Here is a 16,971-nt window from a genome sequence, read left to right on the forward strand (position 1 = left end):
GCGCCCCTGGAGGGACGAGGGCACTGGCCGGGTGTGTTTCCGGGGGGCGGGGGGGGGGGTGCATCGAAGTGACTGATTACAGGGGACCCCATCCTCGGCCCCCGCCCCCAGGACTCAACCTCCTCTCCCCGCTCTCCTTTCAGGAGCTTCCCGGAGCTCGGAGCACCCTCCACGAGGAGCAGTTTGGCTGAGGTCTGGGGCCGGGACCGCACGCACTCCGCCCGGCCTGCAGCGCGACCTTGACCGGTCTCCTTGTCAGAGCCTCTGGCTGTGGCCCCACCTGGAAATGGCTCCGCTAAGGCGCTTCCAGCCTAAATCCCGTCCTCTTCCACCTCTCCGGTGCGGACTCTCCCTCCCACTCGCGACCGCGTCGCCCCCACCGGCCGCGCCGAACGCGAAGCGCTCCACCACCCCGGGGGCCCGCGCTCCCCGAGCGCAGGAAGCCCCCTCCCGCCTTCCTCCGCCGCGGCCCAGCGGGGTCCACACCGCGAGATCTGGGAGGTGGGCGGGGCCGGAAGGAGCGCCACTTCTCGCGAGGCCGGGCAGAGCGGAGCCGGGAGCCCTGTGCGGTGTGGAGGTCGTTGGTGTCACCTGCCAGCCGCCGGCTCCTGCGCCTGCTCTTCGGCTCCCTGCCCGCTCCAACCAACCATGCTCTCCGCCCTCGCCCGCCCTGCCGGCGCCGCTCTCCGCCGCAGCTTCAGCACCTCGGCCCAGGTAGGCCCGGCGAGGGGCTCCCTGCAGGCGGAGGTCCCCCCGGCCTGGGCCACGTGGGTTCTGGGCTCGCGAGCAGCCCTGATCTCCGGGCCATCCTAGACTGCAGGGTCGCCCGGTACCGCCCCGCGCCTGTGGCGCCCCGGGCCGGCCCGGATACTGGGAGGGAAGTGCCGAAAGAAAGCCCAGGAGAGGGGTTGGGGAGCCCCCCATCTCGTTCCCCCGAGTCCCCAGAGAGCCTGCTCTTGTTCTGCACAATTTCAGGCTTGAGAAGCTTTGGCTGTAGGGCCGAAGATAATTTATGCTTATATGCAACTTTCTATAGTACCTTAAACGACTAACCTTGTTCTTGTAGCATCCGTACAAATAACGTGTAATCGTTAACTCCATAGAGCAGGCCGACTGAGATACCGAGGGTAGGGAACTGGTCCAAGGTTACAGCAATTTGGCCCGAGAATTAAGTCAGCTGTCCTGCCCACTATCAGTGGCTTTGGGATCATGAAGCTTTCGCTCTACCCACGGAAAGACGCAGCCTTCTCTTAAGGACCCTTTTGAAGGATCCTGCTTGCTGTGGGCCACCGGGCCTGCCCCCAGAAGTGGTGACTGTGCAGGACTTGGCCTGGGAGTGCATAAGCCTAAGCTTCTTTGACTCATCTTCCTAGGATGGTGGTTCTCAAACTCTGGTGCATGTTAGAATCACCTGAAAGCTAATGAAGAACAGGCCCAGGTGCATTGAAGGAGGGTAGGACCTGTTGTATGTTTACCAAGTGCCCCAGGTGATTCTAAAATAACTAAAGTTTGAGAACCCAGGAGATAACCACATTGCTTCTTTTTTTTTTAATTTTTATTTATTTATGATAGTCACAGAGAGAGAGAGAGAGAGAGAGAGAGAGAGGCAGAGACACAGGCAGAGGGAGAAGCAGGCTCCATGCACCGGGAGCCCGATGTGGGATTCGATCCCGGATCTCCAGGATCGCGCCCTGGGCCAAAGGCAGGCGTCAAACCGCTGCGCCACCCAGGGATCCCCAACCACATTGCTTCTTAAGTATTGCACACCAAAGGGAAGTGATTAGTAAAGGAACTTTCTGCTTTAGCTTCTGTCCTTCTGATCAGTTTCTTGGACATTCAATTCATTTGAAAAATAAGTACACAAATAGGAGCATTGAGTATCCGTGCTCGCCAAGATCTGTGTCGGGTGCTGCAGGAGATACCAAGATGAGTAAGGAGTGGTACCTGAGATAGGCCCCAAATGAATAAACTTAGGACAGGTGGAGGTGCTGAATACTGACCCAGAGGAGTGGGGAAAGGGAACTGATCACAGATAAGACCCTGGGATTTGCTGACAAGACGGTTAGATGAGGTATACCAGACTGGCATGGACTTTGAAATTGCTGAGATGGGAAAGGCTGCTGGAACTGAGTGGATTTAAACAGGGGAGGACATCAGGAGCTCAGTTTGAGATGTTTAAGATGTATATGGGACATTGGGACATATAAGTGGTGACACTGAGAAGGTACTAGAGTAAGTCAGAATGATGAGCTTAAGCAAAGTAGGTACGTTGGTCTAGAGACTTTAGATCCTGGATCCTTTTTTTTTTTAAGAGCATGGGCGAGGGAGAGAGAATCTCAAGCAGACCCCATACCCATTGAGGGCCCTATCCCACAACCCTGAGATCATGACCAGTTTGGAAATCAAATCAGGAGTTGGAGGCTTACCTGACTGAGCCACCCAGGTGCTCCTGGATCTTGTACCTTAACAGTAAAAATGTATCTAGTGCACAGCCTCAATATATTTATTTCTAGTATGTACTAATATATATAACATAAAAAATAGAACTTTAACAACAAGCCATAATAGACTTACATTATAAAGCAAACCTATAAATGAAGTGTTATTGTATATCCATTTGTAAAAGTTGCTGGATGTGTGCTGTTGACAACTATTCCTCATGCAGAAAAGATCCATAAATTTGGAGATTGGTCTTCTGCAAAGAGATCATAAGTTAATCCCTGCAATACCACAAATTCTTGTCTGCATTATAAAGATTCCACCACTGAAGGACTGTTTTTATACATATTAACTAAATTGTTAAAACCTTGTAATACACAAAAATAATGATAGCGCCTCAACCCTGAAAGCAACAGAATGAATGAGGTCATCTTATGTATCATAAGGAACTGATTCACTTGAATACCCTAGCAAGGGCATCAGGTCTGTCTCTTTCTTTTTTTTTTTCTTTTTAATTTTTATTTAAGGATTTTATTTATTTATTCATGAGAGACACAGAGAGGCAGAGACCCAGGCAGAGGCATCGATGCAAGGCTCGATCCCAGGACCCGGGGATCACGACCTGAGCCAAAGGCAGACTCTCAACCACTGAGCCACCCAGACGTCCCTGTCTCTTTTTTTTCTAAGTAATTCTGCACCCAATATGGAGCTCCAGGGTCCACCTTGGAAGCCAGGCTGAATAATCTGATCATGAGGGACTTCAAGGAGGTTTTTTTTTTTTTTGAGTAAAGAAATGAAATGACTAAAAGTTAATTTTTAGAAGGATGGTTTTGAGGTGGAGCTGAGGGCCTAGGATAGATAATGGAATGGGAACAGAAGGTGGGGGCATGTTGGGAAGGTGTTTGAGATGCTAAGTCCTCCATGCCGTGACTGGGTGTCTCTAATAAGCAAAGAGACAGGAAATGGTTCTAAGGGTTTGAATTTGGGAGAACACAGGTACTATTTGGGAACAGGGTGGCAGAAGTAGAAAGCCTACATTTATTTAGACAGTTGAGCTTATGGCACCATTGGAATGCCTAACAGAGCTGGGAAAGTGGGAGTTTGGGATTGGGGGGGGCGGGATCCCTAGGAGTAGAAACAAGATGTAAGAGTGAACATCTAGAAGTGATGAGATTGCCAGACCTCGGGTTTTAGGTTGAAATGGCTAGTTACGTTTTCTGGGAAGTCAGGAGTCCCCATTTACAGCACCAATTAAAAAAAAAAAATCAAAACTGAAGTCAGATTTTTAGTTGTATATGCTTTTAGAGTTTATCTTTCTTAAGCAGCCTTTGTTTGGCTCATATCCCACTTCATCATTTGCTGTATTTTTGGGCCTGAGCGTATTACAACTTCTGTACCTCAGTTCCTCATCTGCAAAATGAGTCCAATTATATTACTTAATGGAGTTCTGAGAGTCAGATAAGGAAAGACTTAGTTCAGTACCAGCCACAGACCAGACCTGACAAATGCCCCACAGCTATCATTTTGCTTCTGGTGTCCCCAATAAATGAGGTTACTGGATGGTGTGAGTTTTGGGTGAAGGTCTACTGTATAGTAAGTTCTACTCCTCATAAGAAAGGTTACCAAGAGGCAGTCATTGATTTCGTTGTTGGAAATGGCTGGGGTGGGAATGGCCTTAAGTCCAATTTGGAAAAAAAAAAAAAAAAAAAAGTCCAATTTGGTCATTATCCTTCACAGGCTCCTCTTCCTTCTTAAATGCTGGTATTCATAGGGCTCTGTCCCTTTGTCCACATCTGTGGCTACCATTAATTTCAGGGCAGATGCTTATTAGGACCTCCAGTCCAAGCCTTTAGCCTAATGGTCGTGTGTGTGTGTGTGTGTGTGTGTGTGTGTGTGTGTGTGTGTGTATTTCAAGGAACTCAAACCCGGCATGCAAAACTGAATTCATTATCCTTTCTCCCAAACCCCTTACCTCTCCTAAGTTCCCTCTATTGCCTAAAGGCAGTGTTGTCTACTCAAGCCAGGAAGTTGTCATCCCAAGATCTTCTCTCTACTCACCATCCGGATGGAAGGGGAGGGTGGTGACTGAATCCCTTATAACCTACCCATCCTTCTTGCTTACCTAGATCCCACCCTTGAGTCATCTTGGACTATTGCAGTAGTCTCCCTGCCTCCATTCTTGTATATTTCCAGGCCATCTTCCATTCTGCTTCATCTTTTTTTTTTTTTTTTTAAGATTTTATTTATTTATTCATCAGAGAGAGAGGCAGAGACACAGGCAGAGGGAGAAGCAGGGTTCATGCAGGGAGCCCAACATGGGACTCCATCCCGGGTCTCCAGGATCACACCTGGCCCTGAAGGCGGCACTAAATCGCTGAGCCACCCAAGCTGCCCCTCATCTTTTTAAAACACAGTATTGGACATATTTTTCCCAACTTTTAAGGCCTGTGCTGGTTCCCCAATGCCCAGAAGAACCAGATCTACTCTGCTAGGTCCTCAGCTTTTGCCCTGCCTTCTTCCTTCCTCCACATGTGTCCATCAATGCCCGAGCCATAGAGGACTGCTTCCCTTCACTAGGCCATACTCCATAGCTCCTCCCTCTAGCATCCATCTGGCAAAACACTGTTCATCCTTCAAAATCCCCTCTCGCAGTTTATTCTCTCCTTTGTGCTGCTGCTCTTCCCAGCATCTACCTCCATGGCACTTGTCACACTAGATGTTGTTTATTCCATTTGCACATCTTTCAGTTTGCAAGTCTTGTCATTGGTGCTAGCAAGACAGTCTGGCATGTGGCAGATAGGAAGTCCATGCCTATTGAATTGGAGGTGAGCCTTAAAGATGAATAAGCAGCCACCTTGGAAGACAGTCTGGCAGCTTCTCAAAGGTTAAACATGGAGTTGCCATATGACTCCTCAGTCCCACTCCCTGGTGTAAGAAAAAGAAGGGAATTAAGTGATGCCAGTCATTAGATGTACTTAGCTCTGAAGTAGCTGTCTAAAGTCAAGTCCAGTTCCAGTAAGGTGACTGATAAACTGATAAAAATTCCTCTAGCTCCAGGGCAGCCCCCGTGGCGCAGCACCACCTGCAGCCCAGGGCGTGATCCTGGGGACCCTGGATCGAGTCCCACATCAGGCTCTCTGCATGGAGCCTGCTTCTTCTGCCTGTGTCTCTGCCTCTCTCTCTCTCTCTCTCTCTCTCTCTCTGTGTGTGTGTGTGTGTCTCTATGAATAAATAAATAAAATCTTAAAAAAAAATTCCTCTAGCTCCAGCTTTTTAGATGCTAGCAAGGCAGTTGAGTCTCTCAGCTATATCACTTTTTAACTCTTCCCACCAACTGACATGCCCAGAGCTTGTTCTCCTGTTTGGCTTGGTATGGAGCAGTCATGATTCTCAGTCTTTGGCTAGTGCCAGAGTCACCCAGAAGTTTGGTTGAATGTACAGAGGCCTGGGACCCCTGGGTGGCTCAGAAGGTTAAGTGTCTGCTTTAGGATCAGGTCATGATCCCAGGATCCTGGGATCAAGTCCCACATCGGGCTCTCTGCTTGGTAGGGAGCCTGCTTCCTGCTTCTCCCTCTCCCCTTGCTGCTCCCCACAGCTCATGCTTTCTCTCTCTTTCTGTCAAATAAATAAAATCTTCTAAAACTAAATGAAAACATAAAACTGCAGGTTAACTGGAAAGCTACCTAAGGAAAGCTTGTTCCTCTTTCGGAGGGTGTTTGCAGTAGGACCCTGACTATCACAACATCTGTGGACCTAAGTTCCCTATTTCCCTGAGATAAGCCTCTACACTGCAGAAGGAAACTGGACCTTTGGACTAATAGAAATGCGACACTGGTGTCTCCTTTGGCGTCACAGCAATAAAAGAGGTCCAGTGCAGTATTTTACAGGATATCAGGTGTCTACTTCTAATACTGATTGTATATTAAGAGTCCTTTGTGCCTCTTTTCAGAACAATGCTAAAGTAGCTGTGCTTGGGGCTTCCGGAGGAATTGGGCAGCCCCTTGCGCTGCTTCTCAAGAACAGCCCCTTAGTGAGCCGCCTGACCCTCTACGATATTGCTCATACACCCGGAGTGGCCGCAGATCTGAGCCACATCGAGACCAGAGCAACCGTGAAAGGTACCGGACACACTGACCCTGGAGTCTTTGCTTCTCTTCTTACCAGTGGACCAGAGTCCAAGTGATAGAACACAGTTCTTCAGTGAAAATAGATCAGAGATTCGGGGTTTCCACACTAATTGTAGAATTGAATTTCACAAATGACTATGCCAGTAAAAATGTAAACAGCAGTGTCTTTCAGAAAAGCAAAGGTGATCTAATCTTCCCGTTTTTAATTTTTTTATAATTTGAATAGTAATAAGATTGAGGAAGGGGAACTTTCAGGGCCTTCTGGAGATTAGGGGGACATTAGGAATGCTGCCTCCCAGTGGGCTTCAGGTTTGCCTTCCGATGCCATGGGCCAGCCCTCCCTCCACCCTGGGCTCCTAGGCCAGCTTCTCAAAAGCACAGCCTTCTTAGGGAAATCTGTTCCTCCTGTTAGGCAAACACATGTAGGTAATCCAAGAAATAATTTGTAATTATACATACTTTATATCCTGGTTATTTTACCTTTACTTTATAGCAGTATCCATGTCACCAAATTCTTGGTTAAATCATTTTTAAAGCAAGACTGTACTTCACCTTTTATTTAGCATATTAGCTGTTTTGTTGGCCATTGAGCTATTTCCTGTTTTGTTCTACTCTAAATACAAATATATAAGCTGTGATGAACATCTTCATCTCTATATCTTCTTAGAAGCCCCAGAAGTAGAATTAGTAGGTATGACTATGTTAAAGCTTTTACTGTAAAGTCCAAGGTACCATCCAGGAAGGGGGTAGAAATCTCTGTTTCTGTTGACTGTGGGAATGCCCTGCATGATGGTATTAACCATACATCCTCAGCCAGCAGGCACAACTCAGGAGGTCGACTGTCAGCTCTTAGTTTATATGCCTTCCATTGTCTCTGAATCCGTTTGCTCCTTTTCTTTCGGAGCTTCTGAAAGCTCCTGCAAGAAAAGGAAATTTCAAATCAAAGCGCATTTTGGTCATCAGAGCAAATTTCCCTTGAAACCTTTGAAAATGGACCTTTCTTCTCCTGAGATGATAGGCGTAAAGAAAATAGATACTAATACTTTGAGTCCCTGCTTATCAACCATGATTTTCTCGCATGACCTCTAGTACATCTTCCGACCTGACCCTGAGATGGAGCTTTGGTTAGGATGACTGGGGAGGTGGATAAGCAGCCCTTCGAATGGTGAGCCAGGAAGGCCTTACAGGGGCTGGCAGGTCAAATAAAGACAAGCAGCTGAACCTGGTATGTTTTAGGGGGAGACCTAGATCCATTCCAAAGCAGGGGGACCTGAGTGGTTGGGGGCTGGAGGAAGTGGCATGGAAGGAGCCAGAACTATCAGACCTGTGGGCATCAGGGGTCAGGAAGCCCTCCACAGTGGACCTTGCAGCCCTTCTGGAGGCCTGTGGTCGGCATCAGACCCAGATGGGGCCGTCCTTCCCCCAGCTCCATCCCCACAGACAGACTCGCCTCTCCAGGTCAGAAAAAGTGACCTTGCTCTCTTCTTGGGGGGGCTTCCAGGCTACCTCGGACCTGAGCAGCTGCCGGATTGCCTCAAAGGCTGCGATGTTGTGGTTATTCCAGCTGGAGTCCCAAGAAAACCAGGTGTGTGTGTAGAAGCCTTTCCTCATGTCTCCCTGCCCGTCAGGTGGAGAAGGGGTTTTCCTTTAAACTAGATTGAGGCAATGTCTCCGTGGCAGAGAAAAATTCTAGAGGCTCCCTAGTTCCTGTGGGATAGAGAGAAGTCCCTTTGTTGGCCTGGCACTTCAGGCCATGCACTAGTCTGCTGTGTCTGTCCCCTGCTCAGTCTGGTGCTCCTGTGCACGCCATCTGCCCAGAATTCCCCTTCTTCCACCTGCTCCTCGGGAACTCCTACTGAGCCTTGGGGATCCTCCTCAGATACCCACCTCAAGCCCCCTCCACAAGCCTCTATTTATGTACTTCTTACACTAGATTGTTTTCTCTCCAAGAGAGATTTGCTGGGAATAGGGACCCTGTCTCGCTCATGTTTGGTTTTCCTGTAACAAGTGGCACACATTTGGCAATTCATTCTGTGCTTTGTGAACATCTTGAATCGGATCATTCTCAGGCATGACACGGGATGACCTGTTCAACACCAATGCCTCAATTGTGGCCACCCTGACTGCTGCCTGCGCCCAGCATTGCCCCGAGGCCATGATCTGCGTCATTTCAAATCCGGTGAGTGCCACTGGCAGGCCGCTAATACTGTGTCCACGGTTAGCAAAAGTATGCCGAGGTGCTTACCAGGACCAAAACCCGATTTTAGGGGCAGCAGTGGCCAAATCAAATGACCTAAGTGTGAATTCCACCCCGATTTTCCCACCACTTGTGTGCCTTTGGACAGATCCCTTCCCCTTTCCACCTGCAAAACCCACTCTTGAGGCTCTGTTCAGAGCCTGTGGTGGTTCTGACTGTGGTGGCCTATTAACTTCTTTTACTCTGTTCTGTTCAGTTTGCAGTTTCTGGTTCTCCATCAGGCTTGCTCAGCCACCGCAGGCCCTCCTCACAGGTTTTTGTGGGGACTGTCTCCTTCGATCTCGAAAGTGCACGTACCGTACCCTCCCCTCCCCAAGAAGAAGACCGCTACAGCCTCTGTGCCTCCCTTCTGGCTGAAGCCAGACTCTGAGGCTCAGGTTCTGTGTGGAAGTGCAATGACCCATGATGTTGACCAAGGGATGTGCCTGCTGATCCACGCCCAGGGCTTATCCCCAGGGCCTCTGAGAAACAGATCCCCAACCAGCTCGCCCTCCTCAGGGCAGCTGGTCAGCTGTAGGAAGCAGCCATTGCTTTTGCTGGGACGCTGACCTACTGCCTAACTGAAGTCCCGCAGTTGTGTTTCGTTTTTCTTATGTTCTTTCCATGCACCAGTCACTGTGTCAGCACTTGCTATATATTAAGTCCCTTAATCTTCACGGCCTCATAATGTGGTTGTCTCTTTAAAGCCCCTTTATAGGTGAGGGGAATCTTGTCCAGGCTTACCTCACAGAGTGGCCGAGCTGGGCCTTGACCCGAGGCCATCTGAAGCTTTGGCCCTGTGCTACAAGGTCCTCTTTTAAAAATTGGCCGCTCACATGTCAGCCCCAGCTGGAGCAGGAGATGTCCTGTGGAGCCATCCTCATGCTTTAGGTTGGCAGCTGGAAGGTCACATGCACCTTTGAACTGTGGGCCCAGGAGCCCCTAAGGGGAAGAGCGCCTACTGCCATGGAGGGGAGAGTAGGAAGTTGGCCCACTGGGACCTCTTCTACTGTAAGAGCAGCTTGCTTGTAAACCAAGTTATCAGAGCAGTTCGGCCCGTACACTTGTTAACGGCCCAGGGAAAAGATTTTTCCGTCTGTTGCATGTCTCTTCTCTCAGAACACAGGGCAAGTTACCCCTCTCTCTTGGATTTCTAGGTCAACTCCACCATCCCAATTGCAACGGAGGTTTTCAAGAAACACGGAGCTTACGACCCCAATAAAATCTTCGGGGTGACGACCCTGGACATTGTCAGGGCCAACACTTTCATTGCAGAACTAAAGGTAAGAGCTGCAGGGGTTCTTTTCACGCTCCATTTCTGGCTGTCCTTGGCTGATCAATGGGCGTTGGAGACCAGGGAGTCTTCCATGTTCCTGGAGCTTGCCCCTTTGGGGGAGAGAGGCTCTCACATTTTCTTGGGGGATCCAAACAGACCCCTGCAGGTTAATCAGCCAGCCAGAGTCTCAACTCTTCTCACTCTCTGTCCTCTCTGGTGCCTTGAGGGATCCAGGCTTTTTCCCAGGTTTCTCGCTGGCTCACTTGGGTTGTGCTCTCTAAGGTCATTGCCTCTGAAAACTAGAACTAACAAGATTTACCTGCTAATCGTTAGATAAATGATAAAATGGGAAAACATGAATTTAGGAACATTTCTGATGTCCTAAGATGTCAGGATCATTGTTTCTGGCTTGTAGTTCTGACTCCACAGTTACCTGCCGTTCCTTGGGCTTGGATGGGGCCACCCGCCCATGCTGGGGTGGGTTTGGCACCTGCGCCAGCTCTGGCTTCCGTGGTGCCTCTCATGGCTTGATTTTGAATCTCAGATTGTGAATCCACCAGAACCACTTCTCTGGCCTGAAGAAGTGTCCCTCTTGATCCATAGGCCAGTTTTTTCTGACTGTGGAGATGAGGGCCTCTCTAAAGTAGGAACAGTTGTCCTGCATGTGGCCTAGTGAGGACTGCTCACATGACACCATTGACCTTCGCTGTAGTGCCCCTTGCGCCATACAGGTCTGCTTCTGACGTGTGCTACCCCACTCTCATTCAGGTTGTGGCATGTCCTCAGCCTCTGTCCTGGGTGTGGAGTCCCAGAGATCCAGATAATATAGGGCCAGGCCTTGGGATTCTAGAGCCAGTGTAATCGAGTGAGCAGTTCGGCCTGGATGTGTGGGGTGGTTGTCCGAGTCAGGACAGGCTTTCCAGAGGAGCTTGTGCTCAAGCTGAATCTGACCAAGGACAGGCTGGGAGGGTGGGGTTTGGGCTTCCTGAGGCTTGGAGCCCAGCTTCCTGGAACCCACAGTGCTCATCACTTTGAGCTCTTGTGGTGCTACCAACTTTGGGGGCTGAAGCATGCCTTCTCCCCTGGGCCCCTAGTCCTGCTGCGACATGCTAGCTACTCGTGTCTATTTAAATTGCTTAGAATTACATAAAATGAGAAATTCATGTCTTTCATTGTGCTGGCCACACTTCAGATGCTCGATAGCCACATGTGGCACCTGTGTTCTCCCAGAAGGTTCTGCTGGATGGTACTTTCATAACCTGGGGAGTCCTACTGCTTGAGGTGGAGGAAGAGGGGGATCCTGGCCCCTGGCAAAGAACCTAGTGCTTGTCAAGCCTCTGTTAAGTGAACTGTCCTCCCCCTGAGGCTCTCTGGCATTCTGGAAAAATCCTGAATTGTATCAGGAATGATAGTTGGCCCTTACTCCTCCAGTGTCTGCACCCTCCCTCAGTCCTCTCTGCCATTTCCTGCCCCCTCTGCCACCTTCTCTTGGCTTTTCTGCTGATGTAATAAATGTTCTTTATACCCCCAGGCCTTTGCTCTTTCTGCCCATTTTGCCTAGAATATGCTTCCTTTGGCAGAGTGCTGCTGCTGCTTCCCGGATGGAGTTAAGTCTGTCCCAAAAGCCTCTCCCACACTGATGAAGTGCTCCCCTTGCTCACAAGTCCGCCCTGTGTGGCTGTCATAGCCTTACCCAGGGACATCACTCGTATCTGTCTCACAGTCAACAGTGAATGTCTGGAAAGCAGGGACCCCGTCTGTCCATGCCTGTGTGCCTGGTGACCAGCACACTGCCTTGGCACGTAGGCACCCTGTGTGAGTGCCCCACTCCTTGACCCCGGTCCTACTGGGTCAGCCCGCTGTGGAGGCTGGGTCTCCCTTGCTGGGCAAGATGGGTTCCTAACTTAGGGTTGCTCTCTTTAGCAGCAGTGGCCTTTGGGGAAGGTGGCATCACTGGGATACCCCTCCCTTCCTTCCCTTCCATAACTCCACCAGATTCTTTTTTTTTTTTTTTTTTTTTTTTATGATAGTCACACAGAGAGAGAGAGAGAGAGGCAGAGACACAGGAGGAGGGAGAAGCAGGCTGCATGCACCGGGAGCCCGACGTGGGATTCGATCCCAGGTCTCCAGGATCGCGCCCTGGGCCAAAGGCAGGCGCTAAACCGCTGCGCCACCCAGGGATCCCTTTTTTTTTTTTTTTAAACCATCTTAAGAAATACCCAGTCCACAGATCTGTGGGGGTGTCGTGCCTCTGGTTGAACAAATGAATCAGCCTCTCCTAGCAAGCCCTACAAAGAACCCTGGTGTTTGGACCCCTTGCAGCTCAGTTTTTTTCTGTCCTGATCACTGTTTGAGTTGACAGACTCCTCACCCCCGGGTGGTTTCCTGGAACTGTCTTGAATATTGCTCTACAATGAGGGAAAGGGAACTGGACTCGTTTTCTGTGACCAACCATGGGGCCTCGAGTTTGGGCTTATACACAGGGGATGACATTAGCTCTGGGAAAGAGGACGATCCTCTGATTCTCAGAAGATGCCAGACTGACAGGGACCATGGGGAGATCCTACAGTAGGCAGGTTTCTGCTCACTGTAAAGGAGGTGACCTCACCAAATGACACTACTCCTCGCCACGACGCTCCAGCTGATGTTCCACCATCTGATGGTGGTGCCGTAACCTAATCACAGCTGGACTCAGGCTTCTGTGCTTTCTTCGTTCTGACTTCTGTGGATTTTTCCAGTTCTGGTGTTTTAGGTGGACATGACATAATTTATACTCAAAGAGCTTTAAAAATTAACAAAACTTAAAAAAAAAAAAGGGGCAAAAAAAAAAAAAATTTAACAAAGCTTCATGCCTTCCTTGGTGGCCAGGGTTTGGATCCTGCGCGAGTAAATGTTCCTGTCATTGGCGGTCATGCTGGGAAGACCATCATCCCCCTGATCTCTCAGGTAAGTATGTCACCTTGCCAGGAAGCCATGAGATCAGGAGTGCCTTTAAGAGGTCCTCCTTCGAGAACTGAAGACAGACTAACAAGATGTAAGCTTCAGTCATATTTTGAGAAGATTCCTGCTGTGGATCCGGCCCCAGCCATGGTCGGGGGAGGGGGCCGTAGTCAGGCCCAACCCTTGGAGGTCGGCACCTGCGGGACTGCGTGCGGTCAGAAAGTGCTCGCAGTAGCCACTCCCAGCACACAGTGAGAACCGCCACTGCAAGAAATCACTGAATCTCTGATGGGGTCAGAGCTGGCCAGCTGGTAGTGAAGCATGCAACTCTTCGTCTTGGCTGTGGGAGTTCAAGCCCCACGCTGGGTGTAGAGGTTGCTTAAAAATAAAATTTTTTAAAAAGATGAGTCGAAACAAGGTGAATACCACCAAGAGGAAGATTCATTAAATCAGTATGCTAACCCCTGAGTACAGTGCACTGAGGACACAAAATACCTATGCTAGTCTTGCCAGAAGTACATGACCTTATGAGAAAAGCGTGAGGAAACCTTTTATAAATCTCAATTGATGGACATACTACAGAACAAGTGGTCAGTCCTCTTGACAAGTGTCCCAGAAGACAGGACTGCTGGGGAATGGACCGAGGTGGGGTCCTGGGTGAGGACAGGAAAGAGACTGCAGTGGAGAAATGGGTGACATTTGAGCAAGGCCTGTGGTTGATGTAGTGATAATAATTTCCTATTCTTCATAATTGCACTGCGGTTATATAAGATGCTAACGTGAGGGTAAGCTGGGTGAGGAAATCTTTGTGCTATTTTTACAACTTTTCTCTAAGTCTAAAATTAGTCCAAAATATTAAAAGTTCCTCAAAACTGAGTAGGGACAGGGTAGGGGGTGGTGCCTGGCTGGCTCATGTGACTCTTAATCTCAGGATCGTGAGTTTCAGGATCGTGAGTTTAAGCCCCATGTTGGGTGTGGAGCCTACTTTTAAAAAGGGCAGGGGGGCGGGTGGGGAACACACTACACCTCCCAACAAAGTTGAATTTTTCTTTAAAGCAAAGGTGGTCTTGGTTTCCTGGGTGGTGGCAATGGGGGGGCAGGGGGTGCCTGCCATGAGGATGGGGTCTGGGAGTGGTGGCCGAACCTGCTCAGGTCCCTGTGGCTTTGACCTGCAGTGCACTCCCAAGGTGGACCTTCCCCAGGACCAGCTGACAGCCGTCACTGGGCGGATTCAGGAGGCCGGCACGGAGGTGGTGAAAGCCAAAGCTGGAGCAGGTACATTCTCGGAGGCAGCCCCAGGGTGGGGTGCTGATGCCAGGGGCCCTGCTACAGCTCACAGTGGAAGACAGAAGAGCCGGGCAAGCACTGAATGCTTTTCTCAGCTCCCTATACATTCACTTGCTAAGCCAGCCCCGAGGCAGAGGGCAGTCGGGCTTTGTGGAGTGGATTGGCATTTGAGGTTGGCCAGGCTAGTTTGTATCATTCATGAGTTTGTAAAAATTAAGAGATGCTGACCTAAATTCTTCTCAGCTAAAGCTGCAGATTTTGCAGCCGCTTTATTTAGCTGGCAGGGCAGGCTCACCTGGATTTTGCGGTTGCAGTGCTAGCTTGGCTAACCCTCCTGTGTCCTCCTAGGCTCTGCCACCCTGTCCATGGCATACGCTGGAGCTCGGTTTGTCTTCTCCCTTGTGGATGCAATGAATGGGAAGGAAGGAGTTGTCGAATGTTCCTTTGTTAAATCCCAGGAAGCAGACTGTGCCTATTTCTCCACACCATTACTGCTGGGGGTATGTATCCTGAAGGTTGGGGTCTTGCAACTGTGGAAGGAGACGCATTCTCTATACTTAAGATTGGGAGCCATGGCCTGTTTGCTCTGTAATTCACTTTTCCACAGTGCAGTAACTCCATCCCAGTGCCTGGCCTGTACTGGGGTTTTTGAGGGTGAGCACATATCACAGAATTAAGAGGAGGGAGAAATCTCGAGCTGTTGGTAGGGACCCACTGGCACGTGAATCTCCTTCTCTGTGGGTCTGCCAGCTGGTCAGCGGCTGTCTCTGTGTGTCTCTTGATGAGACACTTCCTCCGTCTCAAGGCAGCTGTGGACAATTCTGAAGGCAAAGGCTTCCCTCTACTAGCCTGTGTGCTGTCGCCCTCTGGCTCATACTGGTTCCTTCTTGTCCTGACCTCAGGGTTCCTCTTCCAGGGAGGCTCAGAGAGGTTGCTCAGCTGTGATAATTTCCTGCTCAGGCATTCTACTTCCTCCTCCTGCCCCCTCTGGTTTTCTTCTTGGAGCATGTTGTAGGTTGTCCCCTTGAGATCGTGGCGTCTAGGACAGAGCCCATTGGGTCACATTGCTTGGCTTCAGCCAGGCTGTTTCGGAGGCAGCTATCCAGTCTGGTGACTCTTCCCGAGTGTTTAGGGAGCAGAAACCCCTAGGTCTCTCTCACACAAGCCAGCCAGCCAGGTTTCCATTTCCAGTGTTCAGGCAGCTGCTGACATCAGGCAGAGATGTGGTTGCCTTCACCTCTTGCCCAGAAAGAGAATTTGGCGACGTGCTGAGCCACCCATAGGGCCTTCCCACAGATGCCATGATGTCCAGAGGTCACTGAGACCTGGCCCCAGGCCCTGGAGACTCCATGTGGTGGAGAGACAGACACCAAGCAGACTGTTTCCATGACCAGTGGGGGTATGGGCGTGTGCAGTGTGGCAGGCCCTGGGGTCAGGGAGGGCTCTCCAGGGATGGGGCCCGGAAGCTGAGGCTGCTGGTGCAGACAAACCAGCTTAGTGGTAAGGGCAACATGGTAACAGGCTCCTGTTGTTTTCTTGATGTCTTTTCCATCTCCCTACTTGATTGCATTGGAGTTGGGTGGATATTACCAACTTAGCAAAAGACTAGAACCCAAAAGTATGCTCCATGTCGGGGAGAATAACATTCAGTGCTGCTAACGATTGAGTCCTCGGTGTGCCAGGCCGCCCACGAGTGTTCTCACAGCCTCCTTAGAGGTGGATGGTACGCCTGTGTTCTAGATAAGAAACCGCCTTAGCCTAGGTACATGTGGAGTGAGTGCCAGGGTCCAGATCCCACCTGGGGGCGTTCCATCCTAGGTGCCCAGGCTCCCCTGGCAGGCTGCCCAGGGGTGGGTGGGCCAGGCAGGGTTGTGAAGTTACACGTCAGATTTTCCTTAACAGTCTTGTTTGTGGGAACCTGTAAAATTTGCAGTATTTTAAATGATCCTTGTAAATGTTTAAATTGTCCAATTGACCCCCCTCCCCTCTTCTCCAGAAAAAGGGCATCGAGAAGAATCTAGGCATTGGCAAGATCTCCCCTTTTGAAGAGAAGATGATAGCAGAAGCCATCCCCGAGCTGAAGGCCTCCATCAAAAAGGGAGAGGAGTTTGTGAAGAACATGAAATGAAAGGGCAGCCAGCTAGCAGTCCGTTTCCCTAACTTATGAAGGCATCATGTCCCTGCAAAGCCATCTCCTGCCCTCATGTTTCCGTTGCGTTAACCACCAGAGTCATGTTAACGTCACCGCCCCTTCCAATCGCAAGTCCGTCAATGTGTGCATCAATAAAAGCAGGCTTCCATTTTCTTTTTCAAGGTCTCCATAAATGTGCCTTCTTCCCAATCCACGCTGGGTTCAAGGGGGCTGTCCAGTGACTCCATCATGAATCAGAACGAGATGTTATTTGAATATTAGGCTGATGCATGTAAGGTTTCTTCAGTAGCTTCAAGAAAGTCTGAAAAATTTCTTTCCTGTTCCTCCCAACCCTGCTCCGCACCACTGCCTCCCCAAGCTGTGCAAGCTGAGGGCAGGCTTGGCTTCAGCCTAATTCCTCCAAGTGTCCTGGGGTGACAGCTGTGGTACATGCCTAGCTCTCCTGTCCCCAATTCCCCCCGTGTGGTGGTATCTGGCTCAGCCTATGGGTCCATCTTCTCTATCGGAGTGCCTT

The 16,971-nt window shown here is 50.0% G+C and overlaps 2 protein-coding genes across 6 annotated transcripts in view; one reads left to right on the forward strand and one right to left on the reverse strand.

The window, feature by feature from the left end:
• Positions 1-482, reverse strand: part of STYXL1 (serine/threonine/tyrosine interacting like 1) — a 64,884-nt gene extending 64,402 nt beyond the window's left edge. For 2 of the 5 annotated variants that reach the window (XM_035718301.2, XM_035718300.2), the window contains exon 1: positions 281-477. The gene's annotated coding sequence lies outside the window, so the exon portion shown is untranslated. Of the gene's footprint in view, positions 1-280 lie in introns of all 5 variants that reach the window. The other 3 variants (XM_035718296.2, XM_049111070.1, XM_035718297.2) reach the window with 2 other exon arrangements.
• Positions 483-494: 12 nt separating this feature from the next.
• On the forward strand, positions 495-16,618 carry MDH2 (malate dehydrogenase 2). The gene is made up of 9 exons (XM_025425865.3): positions 495-714; positions 6,389-6,557; positions 8,068-8,151; positions 8,636-8,745; positions 9,960-10,085; positions 12,947-13,024; positions 14,194-14,293; positions 14,654-14,805; positions 16,302-16,618. The coding sequence occupies exons 1-9, from the start codon at positions 649-651 to the stop codon at positions 16,431-16,433; spliced, it is 1,017 nt and encodes a 338-aa protein (XP_025281650.1). The 5' UTR covers positions 495-648; the 3' UTR covers positions 16,434-16,618.
• The last annotated feature ends 353 nt before the right edge of the window (positions 16,619-16,971 follow it).

This window comes from Canis lupus, chromosome 6, assembly GCF_003254725.2.
Source record: "Canis lupus dingo isolate Sandy chromosome 6, ASM325472v2, whole genome shotgun sequence".
NCBI classification, from domain to species: Eukaryota; Metazoa; Chordata; class Mammalia; order Carnivora; family Canidae; genus Canis; species Canis lupus.

What these genes read in the sequence shown, in the direction of transcription:
- MDH2 (XM_025425865.3), top strand. Translation starts at nt 649, where the DNA reads ATGCTCTCCGCCCTCGCCCGCCCTGCCGGCGCCGCTCTCCGCCGCAGC. An exon ending in TCATCCCCCTGATCTCTCAG is followed by an intron (nt 13,025 to 14,193) that starts GTAAGTATGTCA and finishes TTTGACCTGCAG; the next exon opens with TGCACTCCCAAGGTGGACCT. An exon ending in CCACACCATTACTGCTGGGG is followed by an intron (nt 14,806 to 16,301) that starts GTATGTATCCTG and finishes CCTCTTCTCCAG; the next exon opens with AAAAAGGGCATCGAGAAGAA.